General features: G+C 35.7%; 1 protein-coding gene across 7 annotated transcripts in view; it reads left to right on the top strand.

Moving 5' to 3' along the window:
* The window catches only part of ZDHHC20 (zinc finger DHHC-type palmitoyltransferase 20), a 75,616-nt gene extending 51,465 nt beyond the window's left edge, over positions 1-24,151 (top strand). For 2 of the 7 annotated variants that reach the window (XM_034664970.1, XM_034664973.1), the window contains exons 7-12: positions 4,822-4,954; positions 8,408-8,534; positions 11,944-12,033; positions 13,443-13,558; positions 20,651-20,755; positions 22,700-24,151. In XM_034664970.1, the coding sequence (XP_034520861.1) occupies positions 4,822-4,954; positions 8,408-8,534; positions 11,944-12,033; positions 13,443-13,558; positions 20,651-20,697 (513 nt within the window). In that variant the 3' untranslated portion in view covers positions 20,698-20,755; positions 22,700-24,151. Of the gene's footprint in view, positions 1-4,821; positions 4,955-8,407; positions 8,535-11,943; positions 12,034-13,052; positions 13,098-13,442; positions 13,559-14,768; positions 14,847-16,296; positions 19,813-20,650; positions 20,756-22,699 lie in introns of those variants that run through there. The other 5 variants (XM_034664971.1, XM_034664974.1, XM_034664975.1 and 2 more) reach the window with 3 other exon arrangements.
* Positions 24,152-24,245: the final 94 nt, after the last annotated feature.

Genomic DNA, 24,245 nt, shown 5'->3' with positions numbered 1-24,245 from the left:
GAAGAGATTAATTGCTAGTAAGGAGATTAGATCAGTAATCAATAACTTTCCAATAACCTAAAGTCCAGGACCAGATGCTTTGGTAGTGAAGTCTACCACACATTTAAAGAACTAATGCCAGTCCTCAAAATCTTCCAAGAAAATAGAAGGAGGAACCTTTCCAAATTCATTTTATGAGGCCAGTATTTCCCTGATACCAAAAATGGACAAGGGCCCTATAAGAAAAGAAAATTACAGGCCAATATCCTTGTTGAACAAAGGTGTAAAAATATTTTTAAAAATATTAGCAAGCTGAATTCAGCAACACATTTAAAAAATCATACACTATGATGTGGGATTTATTGCAGGGATGCAGGTATGGTTCAGCATCTTTAAATCAATCTGCATGACATACCACATTAACAAAATGAAGGAAAAAAATCATGATTATCTCAATAGATACAGAAAAATCATTTGATAAAACTCAATATCCATTTTTGGTAAAAATTCTTAAAGTAGGTGTAGAGGGAACATATCTCAATACAATAAAAGCCATATATGACAATCCCACAGCTAACATCATATTTAGTGATGAAAAGTTTAAAGCTTTCCCCCTAAGATTAAGAATAAGACCAGGATTCCCACTTTGGCTATTTATTCAGCACAATATGTATTGGAAGTCCTAGCTACAGAAATTAGGCTAGAAAAAGAAAAGGAATTCAAATAGGAAAGAAGTAAAGCTGTCTCTATTTGCCTAATACATAATGTTATATTTAGAATACCCTAAAGACTCCACCAAAAACTGTTAGAACTAAGAAACTAATTCAGAAAAGTTGCAGGGTTCAAAATCAGTTGCATTTCTATACACTAGTAACAAACTATCGAAAGAGAAATTAAGAAAACAGCCCCATTTATACTTGCATAACAAGGTCAAAATACTTAGGGAATAACTTTAACCAAGGAGGCGAGAGAACTGTACATTGAAAACTTTAAGAGACTGATGAAAGCAGCTGAAGGCACAAATTAATGGAAAGTTAATCTGTACTCACTGACTGGAAGAATTAATATTGTTAAAATATCCATACTACCAAAAGCGATCTACAGAATCAGTGTTCTGATTCTAAGTTCCAATGACATTTTTCACAGAAATAGAACAAACAGTTCTAAAATTTGTGTGGAATCACAGAAGACCCCAAATAGCCAAGGCAGTCTTGAAAAAGAAGAACAAAGCTGGAAGTATCACACTTCCTGATATCAAACCATATTACAAAGCCATAGTAATCAGAACAGTATGGTATTGGCGTGAAACAGACACCTAGATCAATGGAACAAAATAGATAGGCCGGAAATAAATCCATGTATCTTTGGTCAGTTAATTTACAAGAAAGAGTATACAGTGGGTAAAGGACAGTCTCTGTAATAAATAACGTTGAGGAAAATGAAGATACCTATCTTCAAAAATCAGTTCCAAATGGGTTAAAGACTTGAACATATGACTGGAAATCATAAATCTCCTAAATGAAAACTTTGGCAGTAGCTCCTTCACATTGGTCCTGGTGGTGATTTTTTAGATTTGACACCAAAAGCGAGAAAACAAGTGGGACTACATCAGACTAAGAAGCTTCTATATAGCAAAGGAAACCATCAACAAAACAAAAAGACAGCTTACTGAATGGGAGAAGATATTTGCAAATCATATATCTGATAAGGGGCTCGCCTGGGTGGCTCAGTCGTTAAGCGTCTGCCTTCGGCTCAGGGATCCCAGAGTCCTGGGATCGAGCCCCACATCGGGCTTCTCTGCTGGGAGCCTGCTTCTTCCTCTCCCACTCCCCCTGCCTGTGTTCCCTCTCTCACTGGCTGCCTCTCTCTCTGTCAAAAAAAAAAAAAAAAAAACACCATATATCTGATAAGGGCTTAATAGGCAAAATATATAAAGAACTACAACTCAATAGCCAAAAAAAAAATTTTTTTTTTCAAAAAAATGGGCAGAGGATCTGAATAGACATTTTTCCAAAGACATATGGATGGCTAGCAGGTACATGAAAAAGTGCTCAAGTCACTAATTGGGGAAATGCAAATCAAAACCACAGTGAGATATCAACTCATACCTCTTAGAACAGGTGTTATCAAAAGATAAGAAGTAACTAGTGTTGGCGAGGATGTGGAGAAAAGGGAACCCATGTACTGTTGGTGGGTATGTAGATTGGTTTAGCCATTATGGAAACAGTATGAAGATTCCTCAAAAAATTAGAACTACCATATGATCCAGCAGTTCTACTTCTGGATATTTATCCAAAAGAAACGAAAACACTAACTTGAAAAGATATGTGTAACCCCATGTGCATTGCAGCTTATTTATAATAGCCAAGACTAAACATCCTGTGTATCCCATCAGTGGATGAATGGATGAAGAAAACTGTGTGTGTGTGTTTGTGTGTGTGTGTACACAATGGAATATTACTTGGCCATAAAAACTTAGGAAACCCTGCCATTTGTGACCACATGGATGGGCCTGGAAGACATTATACTAGGTAAAATAAGTCAGAGAAAGACAAATACTGTTTTCGTCACTTATATGTAGAATCTAAAAAAAATTTTTTTTGGACTCATAGATACAGAACAGATTGGTGATTGTCAAGGCGCAGTGGGTAGGGGATGGGTAAAGTGGGTGAAGGTGCTCAAAATAATATTAAGAAGTCCTGGGTATGTAATGCACAACATGGTGACTATAGTTAAGTATATTTGAAAGTCGTAAAGGTGGTATCTTAAAAGATCTCATCACTAGAAAAAAATTTTGTAACTGTGGAATGGATGTTAACTAGACTTACTGTGGTGATCATTTTGCAATGTGTACATATATTGAGTCATATTTTACACCTGAAACTAATAGACTTATTTGTTAATTATATCTCAATTTTTTTAAAAAAGTGTGATCAGGGTAGTTCAGAAGGTAAGATTTGAGCAAAGACTTGAAGGGAGTTAGTGGACATTTGAGAGAGAACATTTTTGAGGAAACATCTGGACTTTAGAACAAAGGCCCAAAAGTAGGAGCATCCCCACCATGTTTGTGTAACAGCAAGGAAGCTAGTGTGGCTGGAGTAGAATGAGCAAGAATGGGACTAATGAGAAGTCCGGACAGTGGAGCTTGGAGAATGTTGAAGGACTGTGTCTTTCTTAACGAGTGAAACAGGAGCAGAGGAGTAATATGGTCTTATTTTAATGGATCACTCTGATTGCGGAGCTGAAACTAGACCAGAGGTCAAGTGACAGCACCTCTTACAAGGCTTTTGCAGTAGTAGTGAGTGAAGGTGGTAAGAAATTCTCAGATATCATTTTTAGAAACTAATCAGAAGTTTTTTAATAAAAGCTATTTGCTAAAAAAATTAATTTTATTCTTTCCTAGATGTAAATCTTTCAAAACAGTGGGGAAGTTTATAAAGTATACCTTGAATGTGCTTGAGGAGCTAAATATTCTTGTCTGTTTTCTCTTCTGTGTTTTTGGAGAAGATGTTGTCAGTGACCTTTAGGGAACAACATCTTAGTGTTCCTTCAAAACAAAAGATTTATAAAACTAGTGTTCAGGATAATTTTGTATAAAATTTGGTTTCTTAATACATTATCTCTATTTGTACAAGCTTTGCCGCAGGAAATCTACAGAGAGTTGTCCAAAGGTAAAATAACATTATTGCCATGCCATTCTTGTGACATTTATAGTAAATATGTATAATACTCATTTGCTTCACAAGATGGGAAGTTAAAAGAATTGCTTGATATATTTAAAAGGTACTGTCGTTACTCTGGGAAAGAAGAGTAAAAAATAAATGTCAGAATAATCTAATGCTAAAAGCCTTCATTTTTATCCTGTAAACAATGTTTATTTTTTTTTAAAGATTTTATTTATTTATTCGACAGAGATAGAGACAGCCAGTGAGAGAGGGAACACAAGCAGGGGGAGTGGGAGAGGAAGAAGCAGGCTCCCAGCAGAGGAGCCCGATGTGGGGCTTGATCCCACAATGCCGGGATCACGCCCTGAGCCGAAGGCAGACGCTTAACCGCTGTGCCACCCAGGCGCCCCTGTAAACAATGTTTAAATCAAGCCAGGACCACCTCATGTTCTAGTGGAGTCTCTGATTTGCCCATGTAAGGTTTTATTTTAAGAGCTAACAGTTAAAGGCTTCCTTTCTCCTATTAATAGATACTGATTTCTTCTAGGTTAAGATTTTGCTTCTGTTAAAATGAATATAACCATAAGAATGGGTAACAACAAAGCTATTTTCATTCAGTAATACCTTGTGGTAAATGTATTTACCCAAACTGCTAATTACCTAAAAAAACTGTGTAGGAATTGAGTGAAGATAAAAAAGGTAGGAATTGAACAGCTGAGGGCGTGGGGATATATCACAATTAGTGTCTGGTTAGCAGAATGTACAATTAAAATAAGCAAATATTTTAGCATAGATAAGGAAAAATCCTTGCATATCCTGGATATCAGGGAAAGCTTATGAATATATGCATAAAGTACAAAAGAAAAATGTTGAGTAAAAAGTGCATCTTTTTATTTTATTACTGAAAATATTACTAAAATTTTTAACTGTTTAAGAGTAATTTTTTAAATGACCCTTTCAGCCTCTTACATAAGCAAGCTCTTTTGATAATGCTGATTTTCTGTTTTGGGAGACGTTACTTTTGGATTTATTATCTGAATTTATTTTATACTCTTCATATCTGGCAAGATTTTTGGTAGTTTCAAAAGTCTTTAGGAAGAATCAGATAATATATTTTAGGGGCTGACTCTTGTTTCTTCTTTCTTTAGGGGTTAACTCTTCTTTCTTCCTTCCTCAGAATGAACTCTCTGATACACGTGCAAAGTTCCACGTACTTTTCCTTTTCTTTGTGTCTACAATGTTCTTTATCAGCGTCCTGTCACTTTTCAGCTACCACTGCTGGCTAGTTGGAAAAAACAGAACAACAATAGGTGAGTGGGTTAAAAGAAATCTTAATTATTTAGGAAAATGACCATAAATGACTATGAAATCATGAGGACAATAGTCAGATGATAAAGAAGTGTAAAACAATTGTGTATTAAGGTTAACTATGACTGGATGAAAACAGTGGGTATATAATAAATGTAAAGTTTCAAAATTTTGAATGTTGAGGATGTGAGATTGGCATTTATATGTATTTTCAGTAGTGCATTGTATATAAAAGAACTCTATAAATTTTATTTTTTTTAAAGATTTATTTATTTATTTTAGAGAGAGAACATGAGCTAGCAGGGATGGGGGAGACAGAGGGAGAGGGAAGGGGAAAGAAGCAGACTCCCTGCAGAGCACGCAGCCTGTTGTGGGGCTGAATCTCACGGCCCTGAGATCATGACCTGAGCTGAAATCAAGAGTTGGAAGCTCAACCGACTGAGTCACCCAGGTGTCCCTACAGCTTATCTTTTAGCTAAAACGTGTTCTTTACTTTTTTCCCTACCTTTGACTATACACTGACTGGCGTGTTCCGTGATTGAGGCTAAGGAGTAGTGTTTTTGACATGTTAATCATTTCCATCTTTATGTCAATTATATCACTAATATCAGCATTTATTTCTCTATTTTGCTCATTTTTTTAAAGTGAAATATAGGGGAAGAATTCAGTAAGGTATTAAAATAATTGGACAAAATTTCCTGAATAAGGCTAGTATGGCATTGGCTCAAACTAAGCTATTAGCCTATAAGCAGCCACTGTGCTATAATTGAAACATTTAGGCGTTGGCTAATGTACCAAGATACAAAATAGGGATTTGTCACACTGTTTCATAGGAAAGTCAAAGACTCCTTGCCATCTAAAGCCATGTGTCTGCCAGGGGAATTGGAGGCAAATAGATTATAATACAAAAAGATGAAGATATTTTAGGGAGACTTTTAGATATGTTTATGTTTGGATTATTTTAACTTTGTGTCTTACTGAGTCATGTAAAGGCATGATGGGTCCAGGGCAAGGATTTCTATTCCCTTTCTTCCCCAGCTCACTCTCCATTGTGGAGCTCTTCTCCAATTCCATCCTGCCTTCATCCCTTTTCTGTGTAAATAAACTTTATTGTATCTAGTAATTAATTTGTTATCCTCTTTACAGAGTACCCTGCCATCTCCTTACCTTTAATCAATGACAAAAGGTAGTTTACATGCAAAGTCTAGTCCTTATGAACAACCCAATTAAAAAGGTAGAGATTTCACATAGAAAAGTAGATTTCTGGGGCGCCTGGGTGGCATAGCGGTTAAGCGTCTGCCTTCGGCTCAGGGCGTGATCCCGGCGTTACAGGATCGAGCCCCACATCAGGCTCGTCCGCTATGAGCCTGCTTCTTCCTCTCCCACTCCCCCTGCTTGTGTTCCGTCTCTCACTGGCTGTCTCTATCTCTGTCAAATAAAATAAATAAATAAATAAATAAATAAATAAATAAAGCTATAAAAAAAAGAAAAGAAAAAAAAAAGAAAAGTAGATTTCTTTTCAAAAATTGATAAATCTTTTAACAGTAGGCCCATTTTCCTATCTGGCATCCTTCAGTTGGAACTGAGTAGTAGCCAACTGCTTTAGATGGGAGCCTGACACTTTAATTTGCCACAGTTCCAATCCTCCTTCATTTCCTGCCCAGCCCCGTAGTTATGAGAGAGGAGTGCTTCATGGGAAACCCATTGTTCTCTTTAAACAGTATTCTTCAATCTTTTTTGCCAGTGACTACAGTAAGAAAGGCATCATTTGTATTGTGACCTAGTGCATAATTTTATAAATAAAATTATATAAATAAAATAAGCAAAAATTTTACAAAACATCATTAGTTTTCTATTGGGTGCGATATATTCTAATATTTTCTATTCTAGTTCATTAAAAAGAAATGCTGGTCACAAAAAAAAAAAAAAGTGAAAAACACTTACTAAGGTGTTTTAACCCTTACTTTGAAAAAACTACCCTGGTACACCACTTCCTTTACAGCTCACCTTCCACACCCCTGGTCCTAGGCTGGTTCTCCACTCTTCCTTCCAGAGTTCTGTTCTCCTGTCCTTTGAGGTATCACCTCTACCCTTCTCCACAACTGTCACCTATCCACCCTACCTTGAGACCATTTCCCCAATTTAAAAAGTTTCTGTATTCAAACAAATGCAATCATCCCAAACAGGCAAGCTGGTCCCTTTGATTCTCATGGCTAATCATTCCCATAAACAAAGCACTGAACCTTTTAATCGCTTGGGACTGAAGAGCCCCTGAAATTGTCAACTTGAACTTTCTGTTCTCTGGCACTCTTCATCCTTCCTTTTCTCTACTCCAGCTGTATTTCCTCTTTTACACTGCTGGCATTCTCCCAAGCATTCCTTTCCCTTCTGGTCTCATTTCTCATATTTTCGATTCTAGATCCTGTAACAAATGACTTTAACAACTCTTGACAGCACTCTTACACTATACCTGTCCTGGCTTTCTCCTGTAATTCAGTTGCTGATCCATGACACCTGGATTATTCTAGCTCTCCACTTTATCCACAAGTACTTCGGGGCTGTGGAAAGCTGGGGAAGGCAGTCTCACTCCCACAGTGATTGGTGCACCTACACATTTAAAGTCTCAGTGCTCACTTGGGTCCTCCTCTCTATTTGGCAGTCATGTCATGTGTTTCTGAAAAAATTAGAAGTTGTCATGAGTAAATTCTTATCTTCTCCCCTTTATAACCTCGAACCGACATTTCTCCTTTCAAACCCATCACTCACTCTGCCTCTAACTTCTGAGGACAGATGTGTTTTCTGGTATCTAAGGTTAATCTTTAGAACTCCTCTAGAGGCTGTCTTATTTCTTCTAGAATTTTCTTCCATCAATTTTTACTTTACTTTTCTATATCATCAACCTTTCCCAGTTCCTCTCTCCCTGGCTTCTTATCCTTAGCTTATAAAACATGCTAAAATAAATCGTATTTTTAAATAAAGAAAAAAACCTTTTTCTTGTACAATGTGTATCTTTCTCTAGCCCCACTCTACATCACTTAACAGCCAAACTTAAAATAATGATCTCTGATCACCATCTGCTTCTTTATCTGTTACTTGTTGTACAAGATCATGCTCACATACCACCACCCACTCATACGTGTATATCACAATGCTTTGTTAGACTGTGTGTTCTTTGTTAAGAATTCCATCCGATTTACCTTTGGATTTCAAACACCTGGTACTGTGCCGTTAGGCACATAGTAAGAATTTCATAAGTAATAAATGAGTGAAGTTGCAAGAGTTAGCATATCTTTTTAAAAAGGTGAGATATAGTGAACACACTTCAGTAGATTTTTAGTAAAATAAGTTTCAGAAATTTATCTTTTAATTATTACAAACATTTATTTTAAATTTTGAACATTTATTTATAATTTTTAAATAGATTAACTCTTTTTTCGTATATGTACATATGACAGAATCATTCCGCTCACCCACATTTTCATATGGACCTGATGGAAATGGTTTTTCTCTTGGATGCAGTAAAAATTGGAGACAAGTCTTTGGCGATGAAAAGAAATACTGGCTACTTCCAATATTTTCAAGGTAATGTATCAAATGCAAGTCTCAGAAGTTACACAATCTGTGATAGTCTGTCTCTTTGGCTAATATCTTAAGACTCAGAGAATACAGCATATAATGACATCCTTATGAGCCTTGAGAATGAAAACTCAGAACATCTTGATTATATAAAATACTTTATTTTTCATGTTTTTTATTAAACTCTCCCAAAAGAGAGTTTGGGCATATATTTGAATGGAAAGTAGGAAAAAAAAAGATGATGTGTAAAAATAGCAATCACTCTTTTTCCTTCAAGATGAAAATAAGTTGTTTGAAGTAGAGAATCGTAAGGATTTATACTTATTAGCTATATCTTCAAAGATTCTATCACAGATGATGTATTCTGTTGTGTCGTAAAAGAAGACCCAACACATAATGCAGTTTTTAACTTCAGATTTAAATGAAAATTTAAATGAAGGTATATGCTTGAGATGATTCATAGTTTCCTTTTTTCCCAAATTCCCAGCCATCTTAGGCCATCTGTATACCAAAGTCATTACAGAAAAGTAAAAAATATTTGAAATTCAAGTAATATATTTATAAACGTTACAGGGTTTTTTTCCCCTTGTTTAGCTGTATTTCTTATATTTTTGTCTGAAAATAACATTTTGCTTTCACTTTTGAAAGACATTTTTGTTTGGCATATAATTCTAGGTATTGCTTCACTGTCTTCTGGGTTACATTTCTTCTGACAAGAAGTTTGCAGTCATTCTTTTTTTTTTACTGTATAGGTAATGTGTCTTTTTTTTCACTGGGTGTTTTTAAGATATGCTTTTTAGCATTAGTTTCATGCAGTTTGATTATGATGTTCCTTGGTATATAATTTAATTCATGTTTCTTGTGTTCGGAATTTGTTGAGCTCCTTGGAACTGTGATTTTATAACTTTCATCAAATTTGGAAAGTATTTTAACCATTATTTCTTTAAATATTTATTCTGTCATCCCCACCCCCTTTCCCCATTACTGTAGAGACTCCAGTTACATGTATATTAGTATACTCGAAGTTCTACCACAGCTCCCAGATCCACTGTCCATTTTTTGTTCAGTCTTTTTTCTGTGTTTCATTTGATAGATCCTATTGCTGTACCTTTAAGTGCATCAATCTCTTCTTTGGACTTTTTTATCTCCTGTATTGCAAGGTTTTTCCACTCTGATTGGATAGAACACAGACTAGTATTTTTTTTAGTAATATTTATTTTGTTATATTAGTCAGACTAGTATTTTTTAAGATTATTTTCTCTAAACAGGGGTTTCAGCGTTGACTGGTATGGTTTTGGTTTTTTTCCCCCTCTTTCTTTAAAGATGCTCCATTAACTTCTGGCTTGCATTGTTTTTGAGAAGAAATCAGCCTCACTCTTATCTTTATTCCACTGTTTGTAAATTACTGGGTCTTTTTTTGCTCTTTGGCTACTTTTAAGATTTTATCTTTATCACTGATTTTAAGCTGTTTGATGATGATGTTTTTTGGTATGGTTTCTTTGTGTTTATCCTCTCTGGGGTTCATTAGACTTCTTGGATCTGTGAATTTATAGTTTTCATCACATTTGAATAATTTTCGTCATGTCTCCCCATATCCACTGGTTTTTTGGGCACTCCTAAATATACATATGTTAAATTGCTTGATTGTGACCCTCAGGTCATTGCTCTTCTTTGCTCCCCAGGGCCCATCTTTTTCCTCTATCTGCTAACCTTTGGATAGTTTCTGTTGCTATGTCTGTAAGTTCACTGGTCTTTTCTTCTATGATGTCTGCTCTGCTGTTAAGCTCATTCAGTGAATTTTCATTTCAGATATTGTATTTTTTAGCTCTAAAGGTTCAGTTTGATTCTTTTATTATATATCTTACATTCCTCTTCTCATATCCATTTTTTTCCTGTTAATTCACAGACATATTTATAATTACCTTTTTAAAGTATTTGCTTCAAGTTTTCATAGTCATTTCTAATTCTTTTCTGTTAACCATTTTTTTCTTAGTTGTGGATCACATTTTCCTGATACTTTTTATGCTAGTAATTTTTTATTAGATGGTAGACACTTTGAATTCTGTGTGTTAAATTTTGCTCTCTCCCTTTTGCAGTTATTTTTGTTTTAGCTTGGTCCTTTTGAGGCTGTTGTAAGCCTAGATTCACATGTGTAGCTTAGCATTCACCAAAAGACTCCAGTAAAATGCTGTGCACATTGTTGTAGCCCTTTCTTTGTATATCTCCCTCTTCCTCAGCTCTGCCTAGTAGATTCAAGTGACCTCAACTTCTTGAAACACCCATCTCTGGCACCTCAACTCAGTGAGACTACTTGCTCTACTTTTTTCCCCTGGTGGTGCTCAGGTCCTGGCAGAAAGCTGGGACTCGCTTGGTTGGTTTCTCTTTTTTCAGAGACTACAGTTCTATGTTGCCTGTTTGGAAAACAGTTATTGTATATACTGTTCGATTTTCTGGTTGTTCATGACAAAAGGTCACATTTATCAGTTAATCCGTCTTGGCTGGAAATGAAAGTCCCTGTTTTACATAATTTTGGTATTTTTAAAATGTGAAATTAAGGAATTCTGTACTTTTTTGTAGATTGTAAACTTCTTGAAGGCAGAGGGTTTTCTTCTCTTTTGTTCACTGCTATATCCCTAGTCCTGATAATAGTACCCAGGGCATCATAGGCATTTAATAAGTATTTGTGAAATGAATAAATATTTGGAACTTACATCTTGAGTTTCAATTTGAGCCTTTTTGATGTTTTAAATGATTTGATGAGCAGGTCAGTTACCCAAATATTTGATTACCTGCGTTTGAGATATAATCTTAATAGGCATCATAATCTTAAGAAGCATTATAATCTCAATTACCCAACTATTTAATGTTTGAGGTATCATAACCTTAATAGGCATTATCGTCTTTTTTTTTTTAAGGTTTTTATTCATGGAGAGAGAGAGAACAAATGAGAGAGCACACACAGAGGGCATGGCAGAGGGAGCCATTTATTTATTCATTAATTCTGAGAGAGAGAGAGCAAGTGAGAGAGCACACACAGGGGGCATAGCAGAGGGAGAGGGAAAAGCATGCTCCCCACTGAGTAGGGAGCCTAATACAGGGCTCAATCCCAGGACCCTGGATCGTGACCTGAGCCAAAGGCAGACGATTAACTGACTGAGCCACCCAGGTGCCCTAGGCATTATAATCTTAATAGTCCTGAAGGATACTGTTTTCAAATATATGTAAATTATAAGAGAAGATGGCTTATTTCTTCAATGAAGCTAGTAACCCTCTAAATTAGAAAATTTTAAGAATTATTTTCTGAAATGACATGATAATTTCTTTTTACTGTGCTTTTGAAGAATGGTTGTTGAATTTGACAACCTTATTTAAGTTAATATGATTTAAATTATTACTGATATTTTTCATTATGTAGCTTGGGTGATGGTTGCAGTTTTCCAACTCGCCTTGTGGGGATGGATCCAGAACAAGCTTCTGTTACAAATCAAAATGAATATGCTAGAAGGTATGCTTCTTATCATTAAGTTTTTCATTATTCATTATAAAGCAAACTGTGTGTGTTTACATACATGTCTGATAAATACAGTAATAATTTGTAAGTCAACATAGATAGGGAAAGAGAAATTTTATGTACATTTTTTTAACTGAGAGCTAATATGTGTATGTACCTAATATGCTTAGGATAACCATATTTTTTATCATCCAAACCAGAACACCTGGAGAATAAGAAAGAGAATGCTTGCTTTTAATAGTTGAACCAGGACAATCACATATAACTGGAAATGTCTGAACAAACTAGGAAATATGGCTATCCTAAATATGCTACATCTTTCTAGAAACTAAGACATTCTTTCAAGATTTGATTCTTGGTTTATATCAGCTATATTTTTTTTCAAAGAAATTAGTCATACTATCCACCATTATATTTTGATAAACATTTAAACTGCAGTGTAAAAATAATATTAATGAGTATTTCAAAAATACAAATGTAAAATTTTTTCTCATTCATCTTAGAAGATACTTTTTCAGTATTTGCATGGCAAGCAAATTGATTCATAAATTCAAAGAAATAGTTCATTTTAAATGGAATTTAAGAAAGAGATACTTCTGTCAAAGTGAAATAGTCAAAATTTATTTGGGACACAATTTATTTTTAATTGTGGAGGAGGAGGGATTATAAATTCCAAGCCAGCCTATTAATATCAGAACATAGACCTTCAAACCTACAGTCTTAGGACCTTAGAAGTCTGACATTTATTGTGAATCTGAACAAGTCACTTAAACTGTGTGAGACTCAGTTTCCGGCTCTATAAAATGAGGGTAGCCATACCTTACCTCCAAGGGTTATTGTGAAAGTTGACATAATGTGTATAAAGCACCTAGCACAGTGCCTGGCCCATAGTTAGTGCACAAGAAATACTAGTTCCCTTTTCCTTCTTCTGTTCCTCCATTCCCTCCTTCCCTGGATCTCTTAGCAAGAAAAGTAAGTCTACGCTAAATCACTAAATCATTTTTTCCCCTTAGATCTAAACTGCAGAGGTAGAAAGCAGAAAACTTGGGAAATGACAGGTAATTTTTTTGTCCTGGCCAAAGACATAGACCCTCACCTTGTGCTACCTTACAGCTCTTGATTAACATGTTTTAAAAGTTTCACACCAGCCTCTGAAGCTTTTTTCTTTTGTCTAATTGTTTTCTTTGGCACTGTTGGAATATAAACTCTTGGGTTTAGAGAGCCATTCAATTGGGGGTCGGGGGCATAATTTTCTCTTGAATATAGAGGTTTTTTTAGAGTGCTGAGATCTCATGAGTTGCCCTCACATATTTAGGAGAAGGAATACTAATTTGCTGCTTATTAATTAAGTATCCTTAATTGAGCATTAAACTATTTACTAAATTACTTCTTCCTGTTTTCAGTATTGGCTCAAATCAGCCCTTTCCTATCAAACCGCTTAGTGAATCCAAAAACCGATTGCTGGACAATGAATCTCAATGGATAGAGAATGGATCTGAAGAAGGCACTGTCAGATCAGGTAATACTTGTCATTTGAAAACAGTGCTTTTTCTGGTTAAAATGAAGATCAATCAGATTTAATAAATGTATAAAAATCAAAACAACATGATATTTTAAAATATTAAGATATGTGAAACTTTTTAATAAAATATCTTACAAATAGGGTGTCAGTGTTTATTGGTGGCTTTTATGGAGAAAGAGGTTTGAGTGTGGAAGTATAGTGGCTACTGCTGTGTTTTGTTCTTTTCAGAGTTGGGATTTTCTTTTGTTACCCAGCCGCCTATGTCTTTACCTCAGATATAGAAAGTTCTTTTGGGGGCGCCTGGGTGGCACAGCGGTTAGGCGTCTCCCTTTGGCTCAGGGCGTGATCCCGGCGTTATGGGATCGAGCCCCACATCAGGCTCCTCTGCTATGAGCCTGCGTCTTCCTCTCCCACCTCCTGCTTGTGTTTCCCTCTCTCGCTGGCTGTCTCTATCTCTGTCGAATAAATAAATAAAATCTTAAAAAAAAAAAAAAAGTTCTTTTGGCATTCACTGTTCTGAATAACATTTAAACAAGGTTATTCTTTAGGGTCTTAACTTTTGCTTTCTTGATGACTCAATCATTTCATGAATTGTGGATGCATTATAGAACAGTTGATAAGACAGAGATGGTCTTTCAAATTAGATCGGGTGTATAACATAGCCGGGCCACCTAACAAACATTATAGCCTAAAATATATCACGGCGGTTTTCAACAGCACTAGTAATAACATTGTCATCGTCTTGCACTGTGAGAAAATGGTTTGGACATTCAGATCAATTGGTACCAACTCGAGGAAATACCCTAAAACTTGGAAACTTACTGTAAGAATTTCTGATTTTTTTTTCTTTTTGGCTTTTAGCAGCACTTAAATTATTCTCCTGAACTGGTGTCATTCGGATCTTCATTAGGATCCTTAGACCCCATGTAGGTCAAGGGAAAAATTCATTTCATGGGCTTCATAATTACTGCTGCTGAACATCTTTAAAAGCCAATTGACATTTTTACAAATATAAGCATAAAACCTGACTTTTAGCTCTTAGCATTGCTTTACTTCTGGGTTCTCCAAGAGCATAAATGGTTGACACCGTAAGCTTATTTAGTGCTTACGTAAGAGTTGCTTTTACTGTAATCATCAATTTTACCAATTAGCTAGAAACTTAATACTTCTTTTTTTTGTCCTGTCATATATAATTATGTGCTTACAGGGACAAATAACCATGTTACAGTGGCAATAGAAAATTGAGTACCACTTGTTCATAACTAACCATTTGAATAAGAACAAGGTAAGACAGTATAAAGGTAATTTCCTTGAACAAATGCAGTTATTTGCATATTTTGTAATCTCAAAACAATTTGCAAGTCAATTGTTTTTACTCTTTTAATTATATCAGCAAAATCAGGTAGTTCAGAAGAGATTGAGAGGTAGCAGCTGCTTAAATCCCATTTTTCTTACCACTCCTAGTGCAATCTTTGTAAATATGTATTGGTAGATAAATGAAGAAACTAAAAACAAGTTTGGGTTGATATGTGGACAGCTAATCCTTTCAGTAAACAGTGTCTTGTTAATTAGTTTAAGAAAGAAGAGTGACTAATTAGGCTGCAGAAAAGACTGAAGAGGTTCACTGATGTGACTTAGTTGGAAAAGATACAATGAAAGAGCAGTTTACTGTAGCCAGCCACACTGATCAGCTGTTTTCAATCTGGCTAGCCCCCCAGACAGTAGCCAGAGGAAATTAATTTAATAGCACTCAAGGACGTTCCAGACAGATTAAACATAAACTGTAGTATCAGCAGTGAGAGTAACATAACTAAATTGAACTTTGAGGGATGTAGTGAATTCTTTGTCTCTCCTAATGCTTCAAAACAAAGACTGCTTGTCTAAGTTAGGAGCTAGGATAGTGACTCAGTAGCATCTTAGGCAGCTATTAGAATTTTTGAAGTCTTCCTTATAATGTATATTATACTGATTATCTTTTGCTCCATAACAAATTACCACAAACTTAGCAACCTAAGGCAACATCCATTTATTATCTCAGTTTCTCTGTGTCAGGAGTTCATTTTTTTTTTTTCAAAGAGCCCTCATCTGGAGTCTCAGGGGAATATCTGCTTCCTTGCTCAGTATTTTTCATTAGCATTCAGTTCCCTACAGAGGACCCAGAGCCCATGTCCAAAGTAAAAGCCAGAGCCTAAGACCTAGACCGAGTCAGAACAGCACCCTTATTGGGGGCTTGTGTCAGGCTGGACTCCAAAGAGGAGTGGTGATTGTATCATGTGGTGATCATGTCAGCCAGAACTATAGCTGTGGTATAGCCCTGGTTTTTGGATTCTTAATGTGGGCGGGATAATGTCTAATGCTGTGGTTGTTGAAAATCTCAACAACCTATAAGTGTTGCTGTGGTATTTCCCCATATCCTATAGCAGTCTTACGAAGGGGTAGATAAGATGTCTCCTCGGATTTTGTCCAAGTTAACAGTAAGGGAGAACTGTAAGAATCTACCTCTTTTAAAATGCTCTCTTGATTGCTTCAGAGGAAGAAAGTCAGAGATATCACTTATTTACTGTTTATAAAAATCTGTGTTATTATTACAGTATTAGTAGTATTAAAATTTTATTCCCTGTCTTGTTATTTTAGCAGCTTTATACCTTAGTCCAGAGAACCATTTAATAAATCTTTATTTTCAGAAATACAAAATCAAGTTTTAACCAATAACTCAATTGTTTCTGGTTTTGTAGGTTTATAAAAACATATTATGGACTGATACTTTCAGTTTTATTTGCAAGAAAATGATCAATGGAATGAAATAATTGAAGTATAACAGAAGATATATTTTTTAAAAAGGAAGCCTTTGTAACAGATCGCCGGATCCATAGAAGCACTACTCCAGAGCAGAAAGATGCCTTAATCTTAAATACACCCATTTGTGCTACATCAACTTATACTGCTACAAAAGTGACTTAATTTTACTTTGGAAATAACACTTACCTGTTATGAGATGCTACAGTAGCTATCAAGTCACATGTTAACATGGCATATGTATTTTTTTGAAACCTGAGTTACATTAAATTAGAGTTGTTTCTTAGTATCCATATAAAGTTTCACCCCGAAACAAGCTGAAAAGTTGCGTTAAGTGAAGTACATGTAGGGCAGTATGGTGGCTGAAGGTGAATAATAATATCCATTTACTGTTGCTTGTACTGGATAAGGAAAAGAAAATAACTTTTTTTTTATTGGGTGTTTGCTAATTTATAATTACTGTTTTATACTTTTCAACATTTATAATAAAGTTTTTTATTGTTGGCTATAAAATAACACTCAGAAAGATTCAGATATCTAAATATAATTATTTAAAACATGGAGCACATTTGTATAATTCTTTGATGGCTTAGTTCTAAGCATTAATACAACCATGTAATGTAGTGTTGTGCCCGAGGCTTAAAGGAAACTTGGCAGTCTAGGAAATATTTTTGGTTCTCTCTGCTTTTAAATTACTTTTTTATTGTACTTTCATGGGTATTTTTATGGGCAGGGAAACAGAAAGGCACATGTGCTCTAGAAATATTGGACACAGTCAGAATAGTGGCAGTGGCTAGAAGAAAAGTAAAGAGGAAGATAGGCAGGTGTCATAAGCTGTTAAAAATTATTTTTGGTCCCAAGGTATTTAAATGCAACATGCTGTTGACTTTTAAATGTCAATTTAGGCAATTACTAGAAATGACTTTGAAACTTTTTACTGTATTCCTTTAACAGCTTAAACAGGACTTGAAAGGCAGTTTGAACTAGGGTAAAACCACCTAGTGTAATTCTGCTTTCTGGAAAGAAATTCTAACCTAAGTAGTCATTTAAGACTTCCAGTCTGTGAGCAGTGGATTCAACTCTTACACACAAAATTTTAAATCTGACTTTCTAAACACCAGCCCCTTTCAGCCTGGTAGACCTAGATCTCCTTTTCCTTTTGAAATGCAATCTAAGGGACAGGAATTGTTGCATTAATTCTAAGGGAAAATCCTATATCCTGTAAAGGAGAAACAAGGTAGAAATGTTACTCCTCCCTTATCCTGTTTAGTCAAATATACGCACACAAACCAAAATTATTGAAATAGCAACCGTTACAGTTTCCCTATCTGTAAAATGGAATTGGGGGGAAGGGGTGATATGCATGAGTTGGACTGAATGACCGCTCACGTTCTTTGATTTCTAATTTTGCAAAATTAACCTTACATTTCACTCATCCAACAAGTATTTTTGGAGTACCTTCTGTATGCCAAACATATGCTAGGGATAGCTCTGTAATTTCCTAATGTAGCATAAATTTTATAGTCAGCTATTCCAGATCTTCAGTTCATCGGATTTGTCTAATTCTGTTGGCTATATTAATATTAGGTTTTAAAAGGAAGTTATGGGTTTTTTCCCCTTTGAACCAAAGGAATGAGTTAGCGTTGAAAATATAGTTTGGAATACTACTATTATGATTCTTCTATCTTTATTTCAACTTTATAGTCCTAATAATCTTGACTCTAAAAAACTGAGAGTTAAGGGATAACAAAATACCACTTCATTTTGGCATTTTGTGTATTATAAGGAAATTGTGAATGTTTAAACCTACTTGACTACTTTCAGAATTGTTCTCCTCGTACTTTCTGTATTTCTACATTTAGATCAAAGGATTTGCATGCACCTAACAGTTGAGGAAACATAAATTTCCCCTTTAACCTATCCAGGCACTTTGTGGTGGTATATTTTTCTCTTTTAAGTTGTATTTCACCATCCTCTTTAATAGCATAGGAAACACTTTTTCAGAGATTTTTCACTTAAAGCCTTTTGCTTTAGTTACCTTTGCTTTAATTTATGGCCAACATTTTGCCACATTCTAAATGCTTGGCTGATTTATTCATACATATTAATGGTCATTCAGCAAGGGCCTATAAGCTGCATGGGAGTCAGGGCAAGGCTGCCTCTTTGGTATTTCAACTGTTATTGATGAGTTCTATCAACTCTTGGCAGGGGAAAGGTCAAAATGAAGGCCTTCAAAATGTATTAGTACTAGCTTTGGTCCGTCAAACACTTTGAATAGTTGTGGCGTGATATTTAAGGAAAATAAAGTTGAATTTCAGGTCTTGCCATTGCCTTTAAAGACAAAATTGACAGGAGTCTTGGTTTTACCTGGGTACAGATTTACTTGAATACTCAGTACCTGAGGCATCTGACCAGTATCACTTTGCCAAACCAAAGAGCAGCTGCAGTACAGTAGTTCTTAAACATGAACACGTTTACAGAGTTCAGTTCCAACTTTACATGTGGATGATTTTTAAAAACCTTTTTATATATTGAATGGTTTTGATCCAATGTGTCATAGGTGAATTTAACTGTAAGGTTAGTTTAAATCAAATATGCAATGTTTACTTGAATTTTATTTCTTTTAGAAAGATTTTGACTATGTTTACAGGATTGTTCAAATTAAAGATTATCAGACACATGAGATGTCCATTCAGTAATCTTTGAAGCAAATGTATATTAAGGGCTGAGTGTTAGGATCTGTGTATTTGGGGCACCGAATAGACAGTGACTTACAAATATGTTTTGCTTGCATTTTGTTCTAGGACTAGCACTGCTATCAATGGAAACTATTTTTAAAGTAACTAATCTGTTATTAAGAAAGTAATCATATTTTTGCATTTTAGCCAAAATAAAGAACCATATCTGATAATTTGTAAGACATAGGTAATATGTAAGCCTGAAATCCATGTGTTTCATATGATGTGAACTGTATTTTCCAACCTAAATTAAAAATGCAATATAGATTCAGAATGGTCCATATTTTTCTAATGACTTCACTTTATATTATTTTGTTGGGTTGCGTAAAGAGGCAAGGAATTGTATTTGTATTAAAAGATAAAGAAAGCTATTAGTCAAGGTTATTATATTTGTACATGATTGCAGATGAGTCTGCTATATGCCCATTTAAAAGAAAAGATGGACACTATTTTTAAGTGATCTTTAATATGTTTTTATAGAAACAAAATTTGAAATACAGTTTATTTTGGTTGTCTTTACTTATCAAGTACTGTAAGTCCTGTATTTGTTTCTCATAAGTATAATCCTGGACCATGACTTAATGTTAACTCTTTGCTTTGTCTTTTGGATGGCCTAACCTACATTAACATGAAGGCTGAACATTTTTAAACTTTTTTTTCAAAAATCATAATAATGATTTACTTTATTAATAAACAAAATAAAGTCCTGAAAGAACATTTTTTTGTGTTGTTGTTATAAAGTGGTATTTTACCAAATGAGAGAATAACTATTATTTTGGTCATCTTGAAAATTTAGTAAAATAACGTTTAGAGAATTAGCCAGTAATGTGGGGGTAACCACATCTAAGACAGTGTCTTAGTTTACATAGGCGCAAGGTATAAATTGCTTTATTCAAAGCGTTTTAAATTTGCTTTTACTGAACATAAGTTGAATTTCAATTCAAAAGTCACTTTAGGATTTTAAGTACCTTTGAAACACTGTTAAGAGTTGTTGAATTGTGGCTGTCAAAATGCTGAATAATGGGTTTTATCTTGTGTAGAATTCTTTTCAAAATTTGTGTTCTAATTCCCTTCCAAATCAACAAAGTTTTGATATTTGAGGCTGCTGAATAAAACAGTAAGGCTCTGAGAGCTGTGATTCCCAGTTTTTAGACTAGCAAAATTTCAAAAACATTCATAGGAACCAGTAGAGGCCAGTGGAGATGAAGCAACCTTTATGTTTTGTTTTTTTGGGAAGCGGAGGGTAATTTAGAGCACTGTGTTTGGGGTGGGAAGGAAGATAGACCACTAACTGGCCAAAATGCCATTTGACACCCAAAGCATTAATGACATCACGTTGGCTTTACTTTTCTTGGCTTTACTTTTCTCACTTCTCATAAGCTCTAATAACTTTTCAGAACCATTCTGGAAAAGTTGAGTGATGTTGGCCTCTTTTACCTATCTTATACTCATGCACCCCAGAATCTAGAGGGATGAGAACTAACATTTTAGTTTCTTCTGTGTAACAGGTATTTATGGATGTTTAACCTCATTTTCTTTAACCCCTCCATATCAGGCCTTCCATCTGATATAGAGGATTTAAGTGCTGTTTCCACTCCTTAATTTACCACCTGTTGTTCTTCAATCAAGAATATCACCTCTCAGCCCATTCTCCAGTAAGGTAATTCTTTTTTCATCCAGGATTTCCAGTCCAGTAGCATGCTTGCATCACACTTCCCCATGACTCCAAACCAAGGTAGGGCTCTGTGCTGTCTGAAGGACCACACCACTGCTACTAATTTAATTTAGCTATATATTGGTCACACATACTTTCAAGTCAATTCCCTAGATTATAAATTCTTTTTTTTTTATTATGTTAGTCACCATACAGTACATCCCTAGTTTTTGATGTAAAGTTCCATGATTCATTACTTGCGTATAACACCCAGTGCACCGTGCAATACATGCCCTCCTTAATACCCATCATCAGCCTTTCCCATTCCCCCACCCGCCTCCCCTCTGAAGCCTTCAGTTTGTTTCCCAGAGTCCATAGTCTCTCATGGTTCATTCCCCCTTCTGCTTCTGTTTACCCCTCCTTTTTTCTTCCCTTTCTTCTCCTACTGATCTTCCTACTTCTTAAATGAGTGAAACCATATGATAATTGTCTTTCTCTGCTAGATTATAAATTCTTGACGACCCTTTTTTTGGTAAGAACCACACACAAAATGAACACTGAAGTTCAGAAAAGAATTATAGGGAATTTCATGTTCATTACTCTGTCATGTCCCAAGTTCTCAAAGAAAAGGGAGCATCATAGCCTATAAAATTATCCCAAACTTGAAAAAAGATTTGTCAAACAATCTTTGACACATTTTAGTGGAAGTATAAATTTATGGTGCAGCATCATTGGAGAGCAGTTTGGCAATATTCAAGTTTTCAAATGTCCATATTCTCTGACCTCTCAGTTCTACTTTGGGGAATTCTGTAGATTTACTTCTGCATTGTGGGCTATACATAAGGATATCAATTGCAGAGCTGTTTGAAACAACCGAAGACTGGAAGTAGCATGTCCCAACGCCATTTATAGGCACAGAGCGCAAGAGAATATCTGAAAGATACACAATGAACTATTAGTAGGGTTGCCGCCAGAGGAAACAGGTCAGGAATAGGTTATATCTCACTGTTTGCCCTTTCATATTTTATTTTTATATTGTGTGCACATGTTACTTTTAAAAAAGAAAAATGGGTAGGCATTTTTTTTAAGGATTTTATTTATTTGAGAGAGCGCACGAGACGGGGGAGGGTCAGAGGGAGCAACAGAATCCCCGCTGAGCAGGGAGCCCAATACAGGGCTCAATCCCAGGACTCCAGGATCATGACCTGAGCCAAAGGCAGTTGCCTAACCAACTGAGCCACCCAGGTGCCCTGGGTTAGGCATTCTATAGATCAGTGAGGGAAAAATAGGTTGTTTGAGATGTGATGCTGGACCAACGTGCCAGCCATTTAGCAAAAATGAAATTGCTCTATCCTTCACATCTTACATCAGGACAAATTCCAGTTGGCTCATGAACTTAATTAAATGTTAGAAAACGAAAACAAATACCGCAGAAAAAGCATGGGTAACAAATTCTATAATGGGCTAGGAAAGGTATTTCTAAGTGGGCACAATACAGGTGGTCATAAAGAAACACAGATTTGAGTACATGGAAATTTAAGAGGAAAACCAGCACTAATAGGAAAAGATGGAGGTAGAACAAGAAGAAATTCACAAAAGAAATATGGATCAATAATAGCATATAAAAAGATGTTTGGCTTCATTAATTAAGGAAATATAAGTGAAAACCCCAATAAGATCATTTTTGCCTAAGATAGGCAATAGCCAGTGTTGCTGAGGATATGGGCAAAGAAGCATTTTGGTGGGAAAGTAAAATGGTTTAACTATAAAAGTAATTTGGCAATATATGTCCAAGTTTCACTGTGCATTGTAATCTTGGTACTGGCCACTGCACTCTTAGGAATTTATATAGAGATAGGCACATAAAGCTGGGTGTTTGAGAGGCTTTTGGAAAAGTAGCATATGTTCATTTATAGGGGAATCAGCTAAATTTATGTTACTCTTTTCCAGAGACTACAATGAAGCCATTTAAAGAAGGTTTTGTGTAGCTATATACATAAAAATTGAAGTATCTCCATGGGAAAGATCTTGACGACATTACTCTGCATATATAGTATGACCCCACCTAGAGCTTTCAAAGTACATGTTGTGAACCTGTGTGTTCAAACTCAGCCTCTATGCTGAGCACGTGCTCCAGAGGATGGGTGAGTGCTGGGACCGGAGGGAATGCAGAGCCACAGCCCACCCTGCCTCCCAGGGCTGACTTGGGGGCAGGTGGGTGGCAGCTGCCCCTACCCTTCTGGCTGCTGGGGGAATATGGGCACCCAGGACCTCCACACTGAGATGGTAAGGGAAACTCCCAGTTCTGAATCTGCCGGGGCCCAGGCAGGCAGAGTGAGGGCCCAGGACATCATGCCAGCTTATGAGGTGCCTCGTTGGGCTGCTCAGAAGTAATGACCACCTGTTTGGAAGATTTACCAACTATAAGCCTGTGCATATAGTGTGGATAAGCTGCTGTAAGCCTTTCCCTCAGCCTTTTAAAGTTGAAGGCCTTGTTGACAACATTGGCCTTTTTAGATGCGGAGAAGCTGTCAACGTATGCTAGAAGTACAGTTAGAGAAATGACTTGTGATCATCTTTTTGTTAAAATTCACTCAAGAGACACATCATCTGGAAGTGACTTTTGGAAATGCAATCTCTACATCACGTTTTGGATTCACATCCACATTTGTGTCCAGAGTTGGAGGGAAGAGAAAAGACAATGAGAGGTGGGGAATGGTTTCCCCAGAAAGTGTGGGGGCCATTTTCCAGATGTGCATTGTCACTCAGCACTTCTGTACATAGTGCATATAGTGATTAAACTCCAGTCCTTAATTAAAGTATGTCACTTTTCTAGATGTTTAGATGTGCTCATCATATTTCACAGTAGATATAGAAAGGGTTACTATTTCGCTCTTCTTAGATTGTCTTTCTAATAGAAACACTGAACCACTCTGGAAAATAATTTATACTTTTCACTGAGTAGATGGAGGAGACTGATTTCATATGACAGATGGAGGGTTGATAAATATTTTGTGTACTTTCTTGGTTAAATTCATAAGAAAGACTTAATACTTTTAGAAGTGAAATTCTTAATCTCCCTCTGGAGTACAACGTACCGTACTTTGTCTTTTAGTTAGGTTGGGAAGACAAAAAAGTAAGGAAAGATTTTGCCAAAATGTCATATTTTGGAGACACTTTCAGATTATAACCATTCCTCCCCATGTGCATTTTATTCCAAACAGCTACGCACAGAGTGAACATTGTAGGTCCATATTTTAACATCTAGTCTTTCTAGACACTTTGAAGTAAAGATGTTTGTTACAAATAGTAAAATAATGTGTTTTTTATACTTTTTTCCCCTTTGGTTGTTAAATTCAAAACCTAATGTCATGTGATGGAGTTTATTAAAAAAAAAAAAAAGACTGTCTTCTGGATGATGTTAATCTGTCTCTTTGAGCTGTATCGCATGTATGAACTCTTTGCTGAAAAAGTTACAAAAGAATGTATGAAAGGA

Source organism: Ailuropoda melanoleuca, chromosome 7 (genome assembly GCF_002007445.2).
Source record: "Ailuropoda melanoleuca isolate Jingjing chromosome 7, ASM200744v2, whole genome shotgun sequence".
Lineage (NCBI taxonomy): Eukaryota > Metazoa > Chordata > Mammalia > Carnivora > Ursidae > Ailuropoda > Ailuropoda melanoleuca.
The sequence above is the reverse complement of the archived record's forward strand: the minus strand, read 5'-3'. Positions and strand labels throughout refer to the sequence as shown.